This window comes from Labeo rohita, unplaced genomic scaffold (genome assembly GCF_022985175.1).
Source record: "Labeo rohita strain BAU-BD-2019 unplaced genomic scaffold, IGBB_LRoh.1.0 scaffold_61, whole genome shotgun sequence".
In the NCBI taxonomy this organism is placed as follows: Eukaryota; Metazoa; Chordata; class Actinopteri; order Cypriniformes; family Cyprinidae; genus Labeo; species Labeo rohita.
In genome coordinates, this window is record NW_026129535.1 from 325127 (window position 1) to 348472 (window position 23346).

A 23346-nucleotide genomic window follows, 5' to 3' on the forward strand; every position below is an offset into this window, starting at 1 on the left:
CATCATCCTCGCAAAGGTGGCTAGAGCGTTACACAGTCATCACCTTAAACTGACACAGTCCTTGCCCTATGGTAAATGCAGTTTTGGGCCGGGCCTCTGACGCCAGTTCTACTTGCCAATACCCGCTGTGCAAGTCTAAAGTCGCTGGAAATCCACGCAGGGGCACCCCCCTCGTGGCTCGTCCCCACCACCATAGATAACAGTTTCTTCCCAAGCAATACTGTCCTTTCACCCGTGACAGTGAACAGTTCGGTACTGGTGGGGGGTCCAGTCCTTCGGAAGAGGACCAGCTGTTCCTGACAACAGTCCTTTTGTTGCAAGCAAATGGTGGACCTCGTATCCACCAGGGCAAGCCCGCAGCGCACCACAGTAGGACAGTCATTGTGGAGGGGTGCCGAATAACAGGGTGAGGGCCCCTCACTGCCTTACTCCGAGGTCGTTTCTCGGGGATGATGATGGAGACGCTCAGATGTAAGGCCCCGCAGGAAAGCATGAAGGCTCAGCTCCTCCCTCGCAGCTGCCGGGAAGGTCAGCGGCGAATGCACCCACACTCTCTCCTTCACACCGGCGTCAGTTAGTCAGCTCCTCCCTGCTCTGCTCCGCGGAGGTTCTCTGTCCAAAGCGGCGGTGAGCAACAGCGGAGAGCAACGGTGAGGGCCTGGAGATCACGCCTCTTCAGGGAACAGATCGATGAGGACCTGAAGCATGGGACCCTCCAAGGCAAGGGCCAAGTGAGTCACGGTCTCCTCACAGCTCCATCCATTGTGGAGGGCGGCCAGGTCGAAGCAGTGCAAGGTAGGGCTCCAGCGACGTCAACCTGCTGTATCGTGGCAGCTTAGCGGGCGATCGTGTGAGGAGGCCTGGCCGGCCATTGATTTGGAGTGTCGTTGTGGTGGCTGGAGGTTCGTTCTGTCCGTGTCCAGAAGAGCGGTACACTGTCCAGGGAACGCTGGCACCGTCAGGCCAGTGCGGAGCCCTACTCTGCGTTGTCTTACTTATCAGGCGCTCTAGTATGATGCTCTAATTCGCCTATACTTTGCTCCATAATGACCTAAATCCCATTTCTGTCACCACTGTAACAATTGGGTGTTGTTCTCTAGAACGTGGGCTAACTGGAGCTAAGCTATGCTGTGAAACTTTTACTAAGCTAATTGCCAGCATGGTGCTAGCAGCTACACGCGACTTAACTTCGCTAACAGAAAGTGCAAGCACTCTCGTCCCACACACCGCATGACCCTGAGTGTCTTTGTGAGCAGATGTACAAATGGAATAAACCAATAGGAGGCAGCACCATCATCTTACACCTTTTAATTAGAACACAAAATATGAACTTCCACAGACAAGGCCATATCGGCAAGTCTCTCCTCTACACATCTGTCTCCATGACGGTAACAGTCACACTTTTTATATAACAGGGCAGTAAATGAACCAAACCCACCCAAACTAACTTGAACATAAACGCACATATACCCATAATGCACCCAGCTGCTAGCACTGACTGCCGGGTCATTACAATACATTAAATGCCATGTTTGTTTTTATATAAGTATTTGCCACAGTTTTTTTCCTAAAAGTATGTTGAAGTTGACGAATCTGTGGCTTCAATTATAAAAGACGTTTAAAACAATCATAAATGTTAAAGTACTAAATCTTCCTATGAATCATTTTTAAAACATCCATACACAAAAAAATGCTTTTATCCGTTCTGCTTTATAAATTTAACATTTTAAAATCATGCAAACATGAATGAGGAGTTCAACTTGACCTACAGAACACCCACAGAAATTCATATATGGTTTGACAGCATCCTTGTTGTAGTTTGGATGCAATATAATGGACAGGTAAAACCAGATAATTAATACAGAATTCTTCATAATGGCAAGTAAAGTAGAAAAACAAACTGAAAAACAGGATTTTTTTATCAGACATAGTGGCAAATTTGTTGTTTGGAAAGTTGTAACTGTATTTATGTACAGTCATGGCCAAAGATTTTGGCACCCTTGCAATTCTGTTGGAAAATTCAACCCTTCTCTCAGAAAATTGTTGCGGTTACAAATGTTTTGGTACTCATATGTTTATTTTTATTTATTTATTTTTATATTTTTTTTTAAACAGAGAAGAAAAGTCAAATCTGATACAATTTCACACAGAACCCAAACACTGGACAAAATTACTGGCACCATTAACTTAATATTTGGTAGCACCGCCTTTGGAAAAAATAACTTAAGCATGAATAAATTAATCGTTTCCTGTAACCATGAACGAGCTTCCTAAACTTCTCTATTGGAATTTTGGACCACTCTTCTTTTGCAAACTGTTCCAGGTTATTCAGATTTGAAGGATGACTTCTCCCAACTGCTGTTTTGAGATCTCTCCACATGTGTTCTATGGGATTCAGATCTGGACTCATTGCTGGCCATTTCAGAACTCTCCAGCACTTGGTTTGTAACCATTTCTGAGTGCTTTTTTAAAGTGTGTTTCAGGTCATTGTCCTACTGGAAGGCCTATGACCTCTGGTGGAGATGCAGCTTTCTGGCACTGGCCACTACGCTATGCTCCAAAATTCGTATTCAAATTGGTAATCATCAGATTTCATGATACTGTTCACACAATCAAGGCATCCAGTGCCAGAAGCAGCAAAACAATCCCAAAACATCTTTGAACCTCCACCATGTTTGACTATAGGGTCTGTGTTCTTTTCTTTGAAGGCCACATTTCTTTTTCTGTAAACAGTGCCATGATGTCCTTTACCAAAAACTCTACTTTTGTCTCATCTGTCCACAGTATGTTTTCCCAGAAGGACTGTGGTTTTGTCTTTGTGTTAACAGTTTTGTTGTTACAACCACCTGGCTCTGGGTGAAGCAACATTTCCAATAAGGGGAGGCCACACATAAAACTAAAGTCAATAACTGAACATTTAATCAAAAATAGATAAATTAATACAAAGATTAAGTAGGGAAAAAGGAAAAACAAACAACAAAAGAAAACAATCCAGGACTGGAGAGGGAAGACGAACGGCACCCAAAGTCCACAGCCACCACTGCTCGCTGAATCTCCCCTTTTAGCCTAAACGCCAATCACAGGTAACACTCCACACCTGTCCCCAACTCTCGCTCTAGAAAAGACGAAATCACAGCACAACACCACCTAGTGGACAAATGCAAAAAAAACACTCTGGCTGTAACATGTGTCCTCCTGGGTTTCCTACCATAATGTCAGATGGTGACGGATAGTGCAAGCTGACACTGTTGTACCCTGTGTCTGCAGATCAGCTTGAATTTGTTTAGAAGTTAATCGGGGTTCTTTATCCACCATTCAAACAATCCTTTGTTGGAATTTTTTTTTATTAATTTTGCTCTTCCATCCACGTCCAGGGAGGTTAGCTACAGTGCCATGGGCTGTAAACCTCTTGATGATATTGCGCACAGTGGACTCAGGAACATTAAGATCTCTGGAGATGGACTTGTAGCCTTAAGATTGTCCATGTTTTTGCACAATTGTTTCTTTCAAATCCACAGACAATTCTTTACACTTCTTTCTTTTCTCAATGCCCAGTGTGACACACAACACAAGGATTGAGTCAACTTTTCTCCATTTTAACTGGTTGCAGTTGTGATTACTATATTGCCCACACCTGTTACTTGCCACAGGTGTGTATAAATACAAATTACAGGAGCATCATATGCTTGAAAAGCAATTATTTCTTACAATTTTGACAAGGTGCCAATAATTTTGTCCAGTCCATTTTTGAGTTCTGTTTGAAATTTTATCAAGTTTGACTTTTCTTCTCTGTATTTTTGTTGTTGCAGCACAAACAAACACAATAAGCATGTGAACACCAAAATATTTGCATTTGGAACAATTTTCTGACAGAATTGCAAGGGTGCCAATATTTTTGGCCATGACTGTATATATGTAGTTGTAAATACAGTAAATAAAGCAAGCAATCATACTTTGAGTGAGAAAGAAGTGGGCTGATTTGAAGATGCAGGCTAAAAAAAGGCATTTCTACCAACAAGGAAAATGTGGTGTGGGAAAGGGGGACAAAAAATTCAGCGGAGGAGCAGAGAATGGCTGCTTGTGTTGGATGGCAATTGTTCCACTGATCTATCCAAAGGTATGTACAACCTTTTTTTTTTTTTTGGGGGGGGGATTGAATACTTACAATGCTTAAAATAGAATTTATGAATGAATCACTATTCATAATCACATCATTGTTTTCATTTATTTCAACAGAAATTGACTGAAGAAGACAATGAGGTGAAATATCCCACTAATTTTCCATAGGAAAATGAGTGGCCAGCACAGTCAGAGCATTTGCTACCAACAGACACTCACTTGATCACTTGCGCAGAGGGATCTTGACTGAAATGGTGCTGAAATCTCAGAATGACATTGTGGATGGCATTAATACCCTTTATTATCACTCTAAAGGGTCTCACTGAATGTCCTTGAGAACTTAAAAATAAAAAATAACATTTTACGTGATTAGTGTGCTGTGCTTCATTTGAACTAATAAGATGAATATAAGACACTTTCCCCCAGTTTCACAGACAAGGCTTAAGCCAAGTCCCAGATTAAAATGAGCTGTTTCAGCTGAAAGAAACATGCACTGACTAATCTTAAAATATATCAGTGCCTTTGTTTCATCTCAAGATGGACACCAGAATTTTTTTTAAGGCACGTTTATAAAAATTACATAAATGTCCTAATTCAACTATGGCCTAATCCTGGCTTAGTCTAAGACCTGTCTGTAAAACCAGGCAATAAACAAAAAAATTATTTGGGTTGCAGACCCCAAGTCATTTGCCCTCGGTCAAAGCTCTCTTTGAAAAATTCTGTAGCAAACAACCATGGCACGGACAGAACATTTACTTCAGCTGAAATTGCATGTTTATTCCTAGTTTTGCTTTTAAGGGTGGACTAAAGCTGTTGACAGATGTTTGTTGGCAGACAGTACTGACACATTATCATGGGCCAAGAAATCTAAGAAATATTGGAAAACGTTCCAGTTACTAATGTAACCTTGGTTCCCTGAGATAACGGGAATAAGCGTTGCATAAACAAGTATAAGGGGAAACTCATGTTTACTCTGAATGATGAATCCTGATTTGTTCCTGTTTGTGTAGCTGCACGAACAAATGGCATTTTAGCCTGCCAAAACAGGCAGAGCTGACTGCCTATACAATTTGACACTAAATGCCATTTCATCAGAATCTTTCAACTTATAGCAATAGTCATTGACTCACATGCAGCTTTGAAGGAGATCTCAGGGAACCAAGGCTATGTAGTAGTCGGAGCGTTCCCTTTCAAAAATGGTTTCTCACATTGCTTAAACACACTTAGGGGGAACAGGTCCAATAGCCCTGAATCGGCCATAGTGAGGCCCCTAAGAAGCAAGAGTTACAAGAGACCCAGGTTACAAAGCCAGGGTCTACATAACAAAGACCTTTTCCTATCATATAGGGGATCAGGGTAATTAGGCGGACAACATCCATGCCTGAAGGACAGGGGCATCCAAGTTATAAAACCTAGAGAAGGTAGATAGCAAAGACCAGCCGGCTGGATATCTCCGATCAAAACTCCATTGGACCGAGCCCAGGAGGAGGCCATTCTTCTGGTGGAGTGGGCTGTCATCCAGTGGAACTATCTAACAATTCAGTGGGATAGTCTCTGCTTAGTAACTGGCAGCCCTTTAGAGTGGCTTCCAAAGCACACAAAGAACTGCTATGACTGCCAAAAACTGCTCTACATACACTCCAATAGTCTGAACCAGGCAGAGTGAATTAGGACCCTGCTCATCCTCTGAGTCAGGAATAGCTAGAAGGGTGATTTGAACTAAGTGGAGAGCACCTTGGGCACATAGCTGTGTCATGGTTTGAGGACAACTTTACAGTCGTTAGGCCCAAACTCAAGGCAGGAAGTGCTGATTGAAAGTGATTGGATATCGCCCACTCACTTGACAGACGCTAAAGCCAATAGGCACCAATAGGTGCTAAAATCTCAAAATGACTTTGTGGATGGCATTAAAGAGATTGTCAAAAGAAATAACTGTCAATATGCAGTGCCAATATTATTATCACTCTAAAGGTTCTCACTGAATGTCCTTGAGAACTTAAAAATAAAACAAAATTACATTTTACATGATTACTAAGCTGTGCTTCATTTGAACTAATAAACTGAATATAAGACACTTTCCCCCAGTTTCACAGACAAGGCTTGAGCCAAGTCCCAGATTCTGAGAGTCTGAGCTGTTTCAGCTAAAAGAAACTTGCAATGACTAATCTTAAAATATATCAGCCTTATCAGTGTTTTATCTCAAGACGGACACCAGTAATGTTTTTTCTAAGGCACGTTTATAAAAATTACTTAAATGTCCTAATTGAACTATGGCCTAATCCTGGTTTAGTCTAAGCCCTGTCTGTGAAACCAGGTCATAAACAAAAAACTTATTTGGGTTGCAGTCCCCAAACACAAAGTCATTTGCCCTTGGTCAAAGCTCTCTTTGAAAGGGTTCTGTAGCAAAAACCGTAACACAGACAGAACATTTACTTCCACTGAAATTGCATGTTTTGCCTAGTTTTGCTTTCAAGGGTGGACTGAAGCTGTTGACAGATGTTTGTTGGCAGACAGTACCGACACATTATCATGGGCCAAGAAATCTAAGAAATATTGGAAAACGTTCCAGTTACTAATGTACCCTTGGTTCCCTGAGATAACAGCAATAAGCTTTGTGTAAACAAGTATAAGGGGAAACTCATGTTTACTCTGAATAACGAATCCTGATTTGCTCATGTTTGTGTAGCTACACGAACAAATAGCATTTTAGCCCGCCAAAACAGGCGGAGTTGACTGCCTATACAAGCCAGCACTAAATGCCTTTTCATGAGAATCTTGAAAACTTATAACGACAGCCATTGGCTAGCATGCAGCTATGAAGGTGATCTCAGGGAACCAAGGCTACATAGTAACCTGAGTAAGCAAGAACTAGTGTTGGGTTCGAGTCCACCTAAGTCGAGTCCGAGTCGAGTGCGAGTCTTTAACCAATTGAGTCCGAGACGAGTCCGAGTCCAAAATGGACCGAGTCGGACTCAAGTCCGAGTCCCAAAGGGCCGAGTCCGAGTCGAGTCCGTCCGAGTCCAAGGAAACACTACTGTTTGTCAGTATCTTAACATTGTTTTAACCCAGGAGTGCCCAAACTCGGTCCTGGAGGGAGGTGTCCTGCAGATTTTAGCTCCAGCCCCAATTAAACACACCTGAACCAGCTAATCAGGCTTATACTAGGCATACTAGAAACCCCCTGCAGGTGTGTTGAGGCAAGTTGGAGCTAAACCAAGGACCAGGACCGAATTTGGGCACCCCTGTTTTTAATCTTTACAACTAGATAAACGCAGTGTCAGTTGAAATGTAAGAAAAGCAAACCTTTAGTGGATCTTGCCATTTTGATTTTTGATTTCACAACATCTCATAATTAGTGTCCATACTCTGCTTAGCAAATTTAAAGTCATGCAACAGAAGTTATGGCTGATCTATGTAATGTGACATATTTTAGAGTGAAACACGTTTTAGAATGTGAAAAATTATAGGGCAAGACTTTATTCATCGATGTAGTAAATGTATAAATTCAAGGGTGGGGGTAAAGGAGTAGGTATCTTGGTAAATGGGACCTTAAGAGCAGAAAATGCACCTCTTTTATTTCTGATTGTGGCTGTGTGTGTTTTGGGTTGTATATGATTTTTTTTTTTTTTTTTCTTGAATGAAAATGAGGTTGTGAGGGATAAACCTAGTCTTTACAATGGCCCTACCTATACTTTCCATAAGTCACAGCAAACTCACACCTGTTTTATTTTTAAATGCATTTATAGTTACATTAATTACAATAAATTACATTATATAAGGAATAATTGATGATGAGCCACTTAATTATTAGAAAATCATGCACACCCAAGGTGGTTTTAGACCCATAAAAACTGTTGCTGCAAAGACGTTAGAAAAATTATTTTTCTTTCAAGCTAGAAACTGCCACCATGTTTAAATAATAATAATTTCAATACAGAAAAAACTAATCAACTAATGTAAGTAAAACATTCTCAAGCTCAAGGCAAGTAAACACTCTTGAGCACTCTTAAAGTATTACCTACAAGCAAAAGTATTAATACATATATTAATCAAAAATACAAATGAAAGAATATTTTTTAAAATAGAATCTTTTTTAAAATAGAATTGTAGGGTTGTTTTTAAGTTTTTTTATGTAGGTCTATATAAAGGCTATTACAGAAATAGACTACAGACATTTCATGAAGTAATAAATGTTAAAATAAAACACTGCAAAATCTTCACTGTATACATTAAAGATAATTCTTATTACAGTTAATAAGTGATTCAGTCAAGAACAGTGAGTGATTTTCTCTTTTTCTTTTGTTGTTTGATTATTGTTTGACGTGGTCGGCGGCTGCAGGTTTACGCTGCTGTCGCTTTAAGATCTGACGTACATTTCAAATATTTTGACGCATCAGTATTTCTCCGAGCTGTTCAGGTTTACTTAAGACAAAACCGACTTCATTTACATGAATAGTCTCAATACGAGCATGTGTGTAGCAGTAACAGACCCTATTAGAAGCGAAAGAGAACTCGGCATTCGCACACTGACTGAGAGGCGCGTTCTGTGAGCGCGCTTTGAGTGTGTGTGCGCACATAAACCCGTCGACTTTCAAGTAGCTACTGGACAAGACTTTCGTGATAATGCATTGAGTCAGTGACATTTCCGTCAACTGTCTCTGGACTCGGACGGACTCGGGATATTTTCTGAGTCCGAAAGGCTCGAGTCCGAGTCAAGTCTGAGTAAAAATGCATCCGAGTCCGTGACAAGTCCGAGTCGCCTAAAAATTGTACTCGAGACCGGACTCGAGTCCGAGTACGAGTCAGAGTACCCCAACCCTAGCAAGAACTGCTCTCACTGCCGCAAAAAGTGCCTGGAGTGCTTTACATACATTCCACTAACCTGAACCAGGCAGAGTGAATTAGAACCCTGCTCGTCCTCTGACTCAGGAAAAGCTAGAAGGGTGATTTGAACTGAGTGGAGAGTACCTTGGGCACATAGCTATGTCATGGTTTGAAGACAAATTTACAGTCGTTAGGCCCAAACTCAAGGCAGGAAGTGTTGACTGTAAGTGCTTGCATATCGCCCACTCACTTGACAGACACTAAAGCCAATGGGATCACGTTCTTAAGCAGCAGGTCGGCCAACTGAAGCGGCCTTAAAGGGAGGACCTCGGAGGGCTTTAAGGACTGTGGATAAGTCCAAAGTCGGCACAGTATAAGGAATAGGCAGATTCAGTCTCCGAGCTCCATTGCAGCTCATGCAAAAAGGTTAGAATGGCCCGTGTTGACTCATTAGTGGAAAGAGTGCTGGGATCCTCTCTGTAGCACATCCAATCCTCTGCATCTGAAGCTGTCACTGACATGGAGCCCTATCATGCATCCGGCGCAATGCGGTGCCAGGCGTGACGCAAGTGTTTATTGCTAGTTTCAGCCCGATGCAGTTATCATTTTTATGTCCTGTGCCACACTGTTTAAATAGCAAATGCATTTGTGCCCTTTTGTGCGCCAATGGGCAAAACTGGTCTGAAAACAAGGTGTGTTCGGGCACATTGTTGGCATGTTGCTATTTTGAGACAACTGAAATAGACTGTGCCATAGACCCTTTTAGACCATGTGCCAGGTGCGCCGACCATTTTTCCCATCCTTAAAATAGCAAAAGTGGATTCAGACACACCCTAAGTGCACCTGCATCGTGCTTTCTCAGTCTTCACTGTCTCCGCGAACGGCTTTTAGAAATGCGTCAATAAAATGAACCTAAACTCAGTGAATACTCGGCACACAGACAGGAGAGATATATCTATAGAAAGCTTGGTATCTCTACTTTTAAATAAATCAAAAACAAATATTCTGTGCTAAAGTAATCCATATGAAACCAACGTGATGCCTAGTTTTTCCCTCAGAGCTAATTATTTTTAATGTGATCACACCCACAAGCTGCTTTTGCTTTTAATATGATAAATAGCCACGTGCAAGGCGCAGCATGTTAGCGCCCACATCATCGTAAACAAAGCTTGACAATTCATCAAGTTTATTTTGGCTACTGTTCGTTTCTGGAAGAAGACGCGCTGAGAGGAATAGCAGAATTCACCTTCAGAAACAGAAGGCGCTGAGAGAAATAGCAGAATTTATCTTCAGAAAAAAGAAGACGCGCTGAGAGGAATAACACAGAATTCACCTCAGATGAAGAACACAACGCGATGCGCAGCTGATCCGGAAGAAGAGATCAGTCTGATGAGTAAGTAATGCATCTTATTTTGACATAAGCTTGAACACATTTACTACCTTGGTTTTTCCTAAACTATGATTCCTGGCTAAAATGTTTGAAATCGAGTGAAGCATTTCAACAATGATAGGTAGCTCATTGTATCTAAATTTCTTATGATGCGAAGAAGTTTTCATGTTCTATATAATATAAAACAAATTACGATATAAAAGTAATATGAGTGTACACTGTAACATGATGAATGCTATGAAGTATGTCTAGATCATGTTTATTATTAATACTCTGTTTCCAAATAGAGTTTTATAAGGTGCTAAACCATAATTTGTTTCTCAGATATAAAATGTCCTTTTTACATAGTACAAAGTATGCGTGAATCTGTGACTACAAGATCATTATATACAGATTCTTCTGATATTAACATGCTCAGAGATGTTTTTTGTTTTTCTTTTTTAGTGATCTGATACCTGCACCACAGATGAATATTGCTAATTTTTACTGGAGTCTCTTCAAACTTCTGAGAGCGCTCTACCAACATCAATTGTTATTCTTCACTGATTTTCAGTAAAATAAGCTCTGTGACTATGTTTTTTTTATCTTGGATCCATGGAAAGAAGCAGCAAACACTTAAATATCAGGTATTGTTTACTAGTTTGACTTGCTGAACAGGAATGACACAAGGTCTGTTCACATCTCTGTGGTTAGATCAGTGAGTACAATAATAATCTTTGACCATCATTATGTATGTTTTGATTATATTGTGTTGTGAATAAAATACACATGACCAAAAACCCCCATTATCTAACTCTCCTCACATTCTTTGTTACCTGCCTCATAGTGACAGTCACACTGATGGGCCATTAGGGGACGGCCTTTTGTCTCTCAGGTGTGAATCACTAAATATTCATGGCCATTATCCCTCCCTCGCATACGGCTTTCTATCACAAAACATGTCTTAGAAAATTTACATCAATATATTGTTTTCTGTGAAAGAGTAAGCACGATCATTTTCACATCATTTTGAAGTAAATATTCTAGCCTACAAGAGTGATTACTCAAAAGCCTTGTTCAGGACTATTCAGTATGAGTTTTAGGGCCTTATTTCAGCTACATTTATTTTCCCAAAAGTTACTAACCACGCATAATCTTTTTTTTCTAAAAAATGCAAACATGTACATCCATCTTGCATCTCACATATTATTGTAGCACCGTTTGTGCTGAATACAAAAAAAAATTATATGTTGGCCCGTAGTATGTTATAAGTAGCTGAAATAAGCACAAATGTCAGGGCATGTCAAAACATCTAAAGGGCCCCAAAATCACCTCAGACACCAGAGGGTTAAAAAACATATCTGGGGACAATTTTTTTTTTTTTTTTTTTGAAAATCTAAAAATGCAGAAAATTTTGTGTGAGGGGTAGGATTAGGGGTAGGGGTACAGATAGGGTAAGGGGATAGAAAATACAGTTTGTACAATATAAAAACTATTACACCTAGGGAGAGTCTCCATATGTGTTTGGGTGTATGGGTGTGTCCATTAAAGATAATACATCCTGACATTTTTGATGTTGTGTATACCTCTGAACTGGTAGTCTGGCCCATTCCTCAAGTGCAAACTGGTCAAGTTCTCCCATATTAAAGTTTGCCTTTTTACTACCTTCGCACCCAATGGCAGTATTTTAGTTTGATCCTGCAAAAACGTCTAGAGGTCTGGTTTCACAAATTTATATCTCTCTGTTAAAAACACAGTATAAACGTTTGTCAATTGAGGTAGTGTGGGAAAAGGATTTAGAACAGGCTTGACTTCGTCCTGGTTGGCTTATGGTATGGTCAAATATAAGTAAAACGTCTCAAAATTGGAATCACCAACTTATTCATTTTAAAACCATCCCTAGAGCTTATGCGACGCCATATAGACGATACAGAATGGGATTAACATCTGATCCTAACTGCACTATATGTCAAAAATCTGTAGTTGGTACAATGTATCATATGTTTTGGGAATGTTCAGTAATCAGTCATTTTTGGACTAAATGTTGTACATTATATATAGTATTCCTTTTTATTGTTTTCATTCTGTCACAAAGGCATTCTTGCAAAATGCTGGATTCTAAATGCATTTCTTTCAGAAATTGTTTAAATGTGATCACTATTGATTTTTTTTTTCTTTTGCATGTTCCTTTTTTCTTGTCTTTGTGTATATCTTTTTTGCTGGCTGACATCCTCTAAAGAAGAGTTTGCAGCATTGAATGAACTGTTAGTGTTCATAGAATATCTTACATGTTTCATTGTGTCCTTCCATTATGCTTCACAGTTATAAATTGGCATTGTTTTCTGTAAATTGAAATTTTGTTCTTGAAAATAATTGCTTGAAAATGATTTGAATACCCAGGTGAAAGAACTGCCTACCTTCAAGGATGTTGATTTCAGAAATAAAATGCAGCGAGTGTACATCAGTGAAGAAGAGAAAGGAAAGCTTTTCGATAAACTGAACAGGGATGTAGAGGTAAGAGAGTTTAATTATATAATTTACATATTATTACATTCAGGTCAAATGTACTTTGAACTTTAATATGCTTTATGTGAAAATATTTATTTTAATAGTTTTTACCTGAGAAGCCGAGGTCATTCTTACACCCAATAAACCCTTTCACTCTCTTTTTCTCTGAAAACATGAATCAAGCATGTCTCAGCATCCAAGACCTTAAGGAATATTTTCATCTGCCAATAGAAAAAAAAAAGTTTTTCATATGCATTTCTAGATTAGATTAGGTATACTAATATGAAATTGCACCATGCATGCTGTTTGCCTTCTTGCATCAAGTAGAGGAGGAACTATTTTTTAAATTGCAATGACGGTACTGTCACGATTAGAGGGTTAGTTCACCCAGAGATTAAAATTTTGTCATTAATTACTTACCCTCATGTTGTTCCAAACCCGTAAGACCTTCGTCCATCTTTGGAACAAAATTTAAGATATTTTTGATGAAATACAAAAGGTCTCTGACCCTCCCATAGACAGCAAGGGTACTGTTACGAATCTGGTCGGTGTTCCGCGGTCCGCTCACCACCAGATGTCGCTCTCACCTTATCCACACACTCTGACTGTTGCACCACACCCCAGACTACATCTCCCGTCATGCAGCGCGCTGATTGGGTCAGCACCTGGGACCAATCAGGCGCGCTATAAAAGCCCTGGCCTTTCCAATTCAGAGCACGGAGTATTGTTGTTATTATTATTATTGTTGTTAGCGTTTCCTAGTTTCCTTGTTCCCTGTGTTTAGTTCTCTCGCCTGGCTTCCCCGTTTCGACTGTTCGCCGCCTGCCTACTGGACTCTTGCTTGTTTTCTTGGATTATTCTCTACGTCTTGCCTGTGATATTCCTGTTTGCTCCTGTTTTGACCCTGCCTGTACGACCACGTCTTTATCTCGTCCTGTTAATAAAAGCTTGCGAATGGATCCGCTCGCCTCTTGCCTCTCACTCTCCGTTACAGAATACTCCGTCACAACAGGATCCAGCAGCTTCACCCCCGGACATTCAGATACAGACACAGACAGGATTCTATTCAGGATTAAACAGGGACCATGCACACTTGAGCAACACATCCGTGAGTTTCTGGCTATAGCTAATTATTCCACCCTCACGGACTGTATTTTACGTGAGATTTTCTGTGATGGCATTAATGAGCCTTTAAAGGCGAAAATGAGACGCAAGGGTCCACGCTCATCTTTGGCTGCTTTTATGGACTATGCTTTATCTGATCACCCAGAGTCAAGTCACGTCTCGTCTGACCGCCCAGAGTCAAGTCACGTCTCGTCTGACCGCCCAGAGTCAAGTCACGTCTCGTCTGACCGCCCAGAGTCAAGTCACGTCTCGTCTGACCGCCCAGAGTCAAGTCACATCTCGTCTGACCGCCCAGAGCCTTGTCACATCATGTCTGCCAATGTGATGGCGATCACCATTCTCAGTATGTGGGCCGCACACTACACTCCAAAGGTCACGTCTGTTCACAAGTCTGCTCCTGAGGTCACGTCTGTTCACAAGTCTGCTCTCGAGGTCACGTCTGTTCACAAGTCCGCCCCGGAGGTCACGTCTGTTCACAAGTCTGCCCCAGAGGTCACGTCTGTTCACAAGTCTGCCCCTGAGATCACGTCTGTTCACAAGTCCGCTCCTGAGATCACGTCTGTTCTCAAGCCTGCTCCAGTGCTCCCGCCTGGTCACAAGCCTGCTCCAGTGCTCCCGCCTGATCACAAGCCTGTTCCAGAGCTCCCGTCTGATCACAAGCCTGCTCCAGGGCTCTCTTTGGTCAGAGAAGCCGCGCCAATGCCTCCTGAGGTGTCAGCTTCGGCTGTAGATCCTCCTAGGGAGGCGGCGTTCTTCCTCAAACTCTCTGCTTCTCCCCTCGTTCTGTCTGCCTCCTCTGTCTCTGCTCTCCCCAGGTCCCAGCCCATGACGCGGGTTCCTGCTCTGCCCTGGAGAGCCTCTGCATCTCCTGTTCCGCCCTGGAGGGCCTCTGCGTCTCCTGTTCTGCCTCCAGCTCCGCCCTGGAGGGCTCCTGCGCCTCCTGCTCTGCCCTGGAGGGCTCCTGCGCCTCCTGCTCTGCCTCCGGCTCCGCCCTGGAGGGCTCCGGCGCCTCCTGCTCTGCCTCCTGCTCCTGTTCCGCCCTGGAGGGCCCCTGCGTCTCCTGTTCCACCCTGGAGGGCCCCTGCATCTCCGGCTCTACCCTGGAGGACTCCGGCGGCTCCTGCTCTGCCTCCGGTTCCACCCTGGAGAGCTCCGGTGCCTCCTGCTCTGCCTCCGGTTCCGCCCTGGAGGGCTCCGGCGCCTCCTGCTCTGCCTCCTGCTCCGCCCCGGAGGGCTCCTGCGCCTCCTGTCCCGCCCTGGAGGGCTCCTGCGCCTCCTGCTCCGCCTCCGGCTCCGCCCTGGAAGGCTTCCGCCCTGCCGGTTCTGCCTCAGTCTCCTGGCCCTCCCACTGCTCCCCAGGACTGTTTTTCGGTTAGAGCGGCTGGAAGCCGCACCTTGGAGGGGGGCTATGTTACAAATCTGGTCAGTGTTCCACGGTCCGCTTACCACCAGATGTCGCTCTCACCTTATCCACACACTCTGACTTTTGCACCACACCCCGGACTACATCTCCCGTCATGCAGCGCGCTGATTGGGTCAGCACCTGGGACCAATCAGGCGCGCTATAAAAGCCCTGGCCTTTCCAATGCAGAGCACGGAGTATTGTTGTTATTATTATTGTTGTTGTTAGCGTTTCCTAGTTTCCTTGTTCCCTGTGTTTAGTTCTCTCGCCTGGCTTCCCCATTTCGACTGTTCTCTGCCTGTCTACTGGACTCTTGCTTGTTTCTTGGATTATTCTCTACGTCTTGCCTGTGATATTCCTGTTTGCTCCTGTTTTGACCCTGCCTGTACGACCATGTCTTTGTCTCGTCCTGTTAATAAAAGCTTGCGAATGGATCCGCTCGCCTCTCGCCTTTCACTCTCCGTTACAGGTGTGTGCCAAAACGATCAACAAAGTTGTCCATATGACATCTGTGGTTCAACTGCAATTTTACGAAGCTACAAGAATACCAGTTTTATTCCACATTTTTTCACATTTCCACAGTGGTAACGTACTTTCGTGAACTCGCCTCCACAAGTGCTGCAGTGGAGAAGAAAAAATGTGGAATAAAGTCGATATTTCTGATTTCTTTGCGCAAAAAAAGTATTTTTGTAGCTTCGTAAACTTGCAGTTGAACCACTGATGTCATATGGACTACTTTGTTGATCATGTTGGTACTTTTCTGGGCCTTGAACATGGTAGTACCCTTGCTGTCTAAGGGAGGGTCAGAGACCTCTCGGATTTTATAAAAAATATTACTCACCCTCATGTTGTTCCAACCCCGTAAGACCTTCGTTCACCTTCGGAACACAATTTAAGATATTTTTGATAAAATCCGAGAGGTTTCTGACTCTCCCATGGACAGCAAGGGTACTACCACGTTCAAGGCCCAGAAAAGTACCAAAATGATCGACAAAGTAGTCCATATGATATCAGTGGTTCAATGGTCATTAATTAATGACAGAATTTTCATTGGTGAACTAACCCTTTAAGGTTAGATGAAGACAATGCACAAACAATACTAGATAAATGAAGAGCGCACAAGGAGGAACAAACTGGCTTTCTTAATTTTTTATATGTGACTTATTGAAACCAATAGTTCATTTGTATATCTGTATGTGTTTTGGCACAGTTTCTTGTGCATTTGAAGATCATGGACTACAGCCTGCTCCTGGGCATTCATGATATTGGCAAGGCAGAGCAAGAAGAAGGGGAAGAAATTAAAGACTCTTTAAGTGAAGAGGAGGATTCAGAGAATGACCTGTCCCTTACAGCTGTGGGGTCTTTTGGCACTTCCCCTGAAGGCATTGCAGGGTACATGAGCTCTTATAAACCTCTTGGTCCAGGAGAGTTTGACCCTTACGTTGATGTGTATGCCATCCAGAGCACAGTTGGTGAGTCACATTCCAGTCTCTACACTTTATAAACAAGTTTAATAGGTCAATATTATGTCAAGCACTACAGGAAAACATAATAAATAATGAATGAACTTTTCTATAATCTTGAACCTATTGAGCGTTAATCTTTTCATGAAGGTAATAGGTTTTGCTTTTAGTTGTTTGTTGTTTATGCATCCCAACCAAAATAAATGTCCTTTACTAATTAATCTTAAAAGCCTAGTTTTCACTGCAGATTCATATTTGCAGTCAAAGTACGTCATTTGAATTTGTTTAAAGTCTTTCATACCATTTATTAATCTTTTAACACTTTATAATAACTTTAATAAGTAAATCATTCACAAACATTACACAACAAATCATTAGATAATATGTATTCACATAGCTAGAATTATGAGATAATATGCTTGTTAATGTTCACTATGATGTACTTATTAGACATTATCTAATGATTAACAGATAATTATTTAATGTAAATTTAAATGCTGACAAATGCCATTTAACTTCAAATTTATATGATCATGCGCTTTTTAAAAATCTTTAAATGATTTTGACATGGTTTACAATGATTAAAAGCTTCATTAATCAATCATTAACAAACTAATGCTTAATGGATCATTAGTTAATGCTTTCAGATGTCATTAAATTTTCAATTCATATGATCATTCACTTTTTAAAAAAATCTACAAATTATTTTAACAGAAATTATACAATGATTACAAGTTTATTTGTTTATGTACTTTTCAATGCTAACAAATGTCATTAAACTTCAAATCACATAACACCTAATGCTCTTTTTTAAACTTACAAATGTTGTGAGAAATAACTGAAAAAATAGCTTAATTAGTCATTTAAATAACAGTATTATTTATTAACTCATAATCACAGTCTGTTAAGGTTATATGTTTGGTCTTCATTTGTTGTGTAGACTTCTACTATTTTCACATCTTAACAAATCATTTATTAATTATTTGTTCATGCTTTTGCAGTACTCAATCTAAAGTTGAGTCTATTCATCATTTGTAAATATTTATAAACATTTAGTAATTTATTAGTATCGTTATGAGCATTGGATCTAGAGGTAAGAACCGCTTAAAAACAGGGGCTGGGGGCAGGGTTACCGTGACCAACAAGACAAACAGAAACTTGAACGGGATTTTTTTTTAAAGAGCAGCTAAACACTGCTGATGTAGGTTTGCAAAGTCGTTGTTAAAGGGGTCATTGGATGCCCATTTTCCACAAGCTGATAATGATTCTTTAGGGCTTTAATGAGAAGTCTATAACATACTTTGGTTAAAATTTCTTATTGGTAGTGTAAAAAGAACCCACCCTTTTTACCTTGTCAAAATCAGACCTGTTCAGAGTGAGCCATTCTATTGCATGTTCTTTTAAATGCTAATGACGTCACACCGACAAGAAGCTGAGAATGGGAAAAAAAGGGAATATTTCTTATTATTTTCTTACAGTAGGGTGTTTGTGTACACATGTTTATGTGTACACATTTTGTGACAACACACATTTATGTTCAAACAACATGTAAAAGTGAGTTTTGCATCCGATGAAAAAGGCATACCCAAAATAAATTGCATGCTGTTCTTGAACCATTTGGAGTATATTCATGGTTGGGGTCTCTTTTGAAAGGTAACAGTCTGAGGTTTATTCCTAAACAGTTGGAATCACTGTAAGTCTTATAGGTTTTAAGTAATAGAACTTTAAACACACTGAAAAAGGAAAAAAAAAATCCGCCTAAACTTTTTTTTGTAAACAAATGCCTGCAGTTGACTGTAATTGGGAGGTATTAGCTGGAAAATACAATGTGATCAAAGCATGAAGCCTTACCAAGCTAAATTTCAAATTTGATAACAATACCATATAAAATGAGTGTTTTACACATGTTTATATAAGTTGATGTCTAGGCGCTTCCCCAAAAAAGGCCACTTGGAGACTCCAAATGACCCTTTGTAACCACTGACACATAAAAGGCTGTAATTCTTGAATGCTTTAATGTACAGTCATAATTTTGGATTCTAATGAAAGGTTACACTTAGAGCTATTCTATTCCCTATCCAGATTCACTGCCAATACTTGTTAACACATAGTAATTCAAGCATAAACATAAGCATTTCATTTCTCACTATATGTGCATGTATGTATGTATGTGTGTGTGTGTGTGTGTGTGTGTGTGTGTGTATATATATATATATATAGATAGATAGATATATATAGATATATATATATAGATAGATAGATAGATAGATAGATATGCACACACACACAATTGTATTTTCAGAGGTTATTGGAATCATGCCATTCATTATAACAATCACGACTTGGCAAAGAGCACAAAGGCACATCACAAAAGTAGCATTTTATCATTTTATTTTATCATATGATTTTATTTTATCATATCGACCTCGGGTTCCTCTCCTGATGACTGACGTCTTCTCCATCTAAAAAACACCTCCTCAGCTACCGAGTCAGTGGATGAAAAATCACTCTTTTCTTCAGAAAAGTCCACCTCCGACTCATTACTGACACACCAAGTTAATTGTTCAACAACCTTTTCAAGCGAAAAGTTAGTTTTTATCGTTCTCTTTGCCATTTTTCACCTCTAACCATCTTTTACCCGTAAACTCTCTCAAACACTCTTTACGCACGGACGCACGATTCAGTATAATCCTTTACGCACGGACTTCTGTGCGTGACAGGGTGAATCGTCCCACTGAAGTGGCATATCATTCTTTTTAGAAATTCATTGGCTATCAAATACGACAGTCGTTTGCAAACTCTGATGCAACTGGATCGCTCTACTGACCATCAAAATGAAGGCGGCACCATCTCTCATCCTGGGCGCTCCTTGGCTATTGCTGCCTGTTGACACCGTTTAGATGCACCTATTGGTTCAAATGAGGTGTCAATTTAAAGGGCAGAGGTCAGCGGCCATTTTGACATCAATAGATCGGCAATGTTTACATGTGAAAAGACGCTACACCACAGAATTCGTCATACATTCGACCGCTCCGCCGGCTAATTTGAAACGATACTACTACATTCCGTGGATGTTTATCGACCTATAAATGTGTTATGGACTAAATATTTCACTGAATTGGATTGTGTGGACCCTTTGCAGTCTAACTACACCATTTTTGTTGGAATGTTATGCATCAGTGGACTAACAGGTGGCTTTATATGCGAGTTCCTACAGTTTTGTTATTGTGTATTTGGATGTTGATCGTCTGACAAAGACGCCAATTGTACCTGCTGTGTTGAATGTATCTTACAATGGTTTACACCGTTCGAATCACAAGAATCTCAGCTTTCCAATGATATGTGACATGTTTCGGTTTTGTTTTTTTGAGTTGTTTTACACCACAAAGTTAACCCTTAAAGCATGCAATGTACCGCCGGCGGTACACGGGAACGCTAAGTGGTTAATATTAAGCTTGTTCAGGATGTGTTAGCGCTGTGCGGACCAGTCGGTGTGTGGTGTTGAAGCACCGTGAGAGAAATTTAAAAGAGTCGTCTGCTGTCCAGTCGCTTTCAAGGTGCTTTGGTGTCATCCCTGGTGAAAAAAACAGCATATGCTGGTAGGTATGTTTTGATGCTGGGATGCTGGTTAGGTATGTTTTGATGCTGGTTTAAGCTAGTCCTTTGCTGGTTTATGCTGGTCCTTTGCTGATTTTTGCTGGTCCTTGAGCAGTAACATGACTAGCATAAACCAGCAAAGGACCAGCTTAAACCAGCAAAGGACCAGCATAAGCCGGCTAAGGACCAGCTTAAACCAGCATCAAAACATACCTAACCAGCCTCGCAGCATCAAAACATACCTACCAGCATATGGTGGTTTTTTCACCAGGGATGCTTTTGGTCGAGCAAGTCTGGTGTGTTTGTGTTTGCATAGTGACGTTACGTTTGTGACTGAATCGTTCTTTTTGAACAAATCTTTTAGGTGAACGAATAGTTTTTGTTCCTGTAATTCACTGACTCATATTTCTCATTCACTTAAATTGCATCTCGTTCATGAATGTAAAGAACCAGTTGTTGAACGATAATGATGGTACACAGATAGCGCTGGGCTTGTGTAGTTTGGCATATTTGCAGCAAAGAAAGAAATTAAAAATCTACCATTCTATTGAAAACTGACCCACTACTGTGCTTTAGACTTAGCTTTGTGGTATATTTTGCACTTTGAACAATTTACTTGTTTTTATTTATAATTTACAATTTACTTACAATTTACTACTGTGCAGAGTACTGAAAAAGTAACGAGAGATCTTGAGAGAACTGTTCAAAGTGCAAAATATAGCACAAATCTAAGTCTAAAACACCTAGTGTGTCAGTTTCATTACAATGGTGAAGTGTAAATTTCATTGCTGCAAATATGCCAAACTACGCAAGCCGAGCTCTACCTGTTCACCATGGTTATTATAGTTAAACCATGGTCTTGCTACACTAATAATAGTTTAACCATGGTATCTGTAGTAAAACTATGGTTATACAAATGGTAATCAATGCGCCAAAATAACATGGTTATTTACACTTCTACACTTCTACTATAACATGGTTAGCTACACTTCTACTATAATAAAACCATGGTTAATATTCACAAGGGCAAGCTGGATCACAAATGATTTGCGCAAACATAGACGCATTTAGGTAGATCGGGAGGCACATTTCCTTCAAAAGCAAATGTAATCCACTGCGTCTTCAGCGGCTCAGATGTCAGGAGTAAATGACGACTGACTGCTATGTTCATTATTAGATCCAACAAATAGAACACCTCAATCGCTTAGGAGCCGTTCTTGTCTATGTCCCTGCACCGGCATCAAAACAATGTCGGTCAGACGGTTACATCTGACTCAGGGCGGGGCTAAGGTAAGACGTCCGTGTCAATCAACTATCGTGGGAGTGGCCTTGGTCTGTGTGATGTCAAACAGGAAGAAGCTGAGAATGGCCTCATTTAAAAAAGGGGATATTATTTTTAGGGGTTAAATAAAAACCACTGGGTGGATTTGTATTATTATAGGCTGGATGTGTACACTGCCAACACACATTTATGTTTAAACAACATGTAAAAGTGAATTTTGCATCCAGTGACCCCTTTAATCAACACTTAAACCTACCCATACCACCAAACCCGTCCCTAACCTTACCTGTATCACACCCCAATAGCAGCAAAAGTGTTGTACAATAAGAAAGGCTTTTAATCTGTAACCCGGCCATAGATGGAGACGTAGGCGGGGGATCCATATGCAACGTAACTTTATTATAGGCGAAGTCAAACAGGTGAGGGTCAATCGATAACAATCGGGAACAGAGCAGGTAATCCAAAACAGCAATGATAATCCAGGCAGGGGGTCAGTGGGCGGGCAGCAAGAATCGTAAGGAGTACAAACAGTCCGATCGGCAACGGGAAGACAACAGACGTAAAGGAAAACGCTCAGGATTGTTAGAATACACTAGCCAAAACTTCACGGGGAAACGCCGCGAAACGGGTCCATAAATGGCCGCCGGAGGGAAGTGCTCCGAATGACCCGGAAACGGAAGGACGGGTCCCAGGCATGGGCTGATGGGAAATGTAGTTAGTAGACCGGGGATAGCTCCCGATGACGGCGACTAGAGGGAGCCACAGAGACCGCCGTGGTAACAGAGCCCTCCCCCTGCGAGCGACTCCTGGCGCGAGGAGGGACCCGACGCCGGGGTCTGCCCCTACCTCGGGGGGCTGGTCGATCTGGGTGTTGGGTGTGAAAGTCAGTGGTAAGAGAGGGGTCTAGGATGTCCCTGGAGGCGACCCACGATCTCTCCTCAGGGCCAAAGCCCTCCCAATCGACCAAATACTGCAGCTGACCTCTCCGGCGTCGGGAGTCCAGGATGGTGTTCACCCGGTAAACCTCCTCGCCGTCGACGACTATGGGGGCGGGTCCCTGGGAGGTGGTCCCCTCTAGGTTCTCCACTCCAGCCGGATCGTCAGCGGGCTTAAACAGAGAGACATGAAAGGTGGGTGAGATCCGGTATTCGGCAGGCAATTCAAGACGGTATGATACAGGAGTGATTTGTTTTATGATCTTAAAGGGACCCACGTACCTGGGACTGACCTTTTTACAAGAGAGACAGAGTCGGAGGTCCCGGGTCGACAGCCAGACCCACTGGCCGGGTTCGTAGGCGGGGTTGGGGCGGCGTCTGCGGTTGGCCTGTTCCGAAGAGAGTTCTGGGCGTATTCGGCCCAGAACAGGTAACGGCTCCAGTCCTCCTGATGGTCGAGGCAGTAAGAGCGGAGGAAGCGAGTTAACTCCTGGTTCAGCCTTTCGACCTGGCCATTGGCCTGTGGGTGGTACCCTGAAGTAAGGCTGACGTTGACTCCCAGGAGACCGAAGAAGCTGGCCCAAAGACGAGAGGTAAACTGGGGACCTCGGTCAGATAGAATGTCCTCAGGTAGTCCATAGAGCCTGAAGACCCAGTTGCATAGGTGCTCCGCAGTCTCCATGGCGGTAGGAAGCTTGGGGAGTGGGATGAACCGGCAGCCC

General features: G+C 41.7%; 1 protein-coding gene across 2 annotated transcripts in view; it reads left to right on the plus strand.

Annotated features, from left to right (window-relative positions):
- pip4k2cb (phosphatidylinositol-5-phosphate 4-kinase, type II, gamma b) overlaps positions 1–23346 on the plus strand; it is a 36290-nt gene that overhangs the window by 9166 nt on the left and 3778 nt on the right. For both annotated transcript variants that reach the window (XM_051103954.1, XM_051103955.1), the window contains exons 7-8: positions 12713–12826; positions 16558–16819. In XM_051103954.1, the coding sequence (XP_050959911.1) occupies positions 12713–12826; positions 16558–16819 (376 nt within the window). The remainder of the gene's footprint in view (positions 1–12712; positions 12827–16557; positions 16820–23346) is intronic.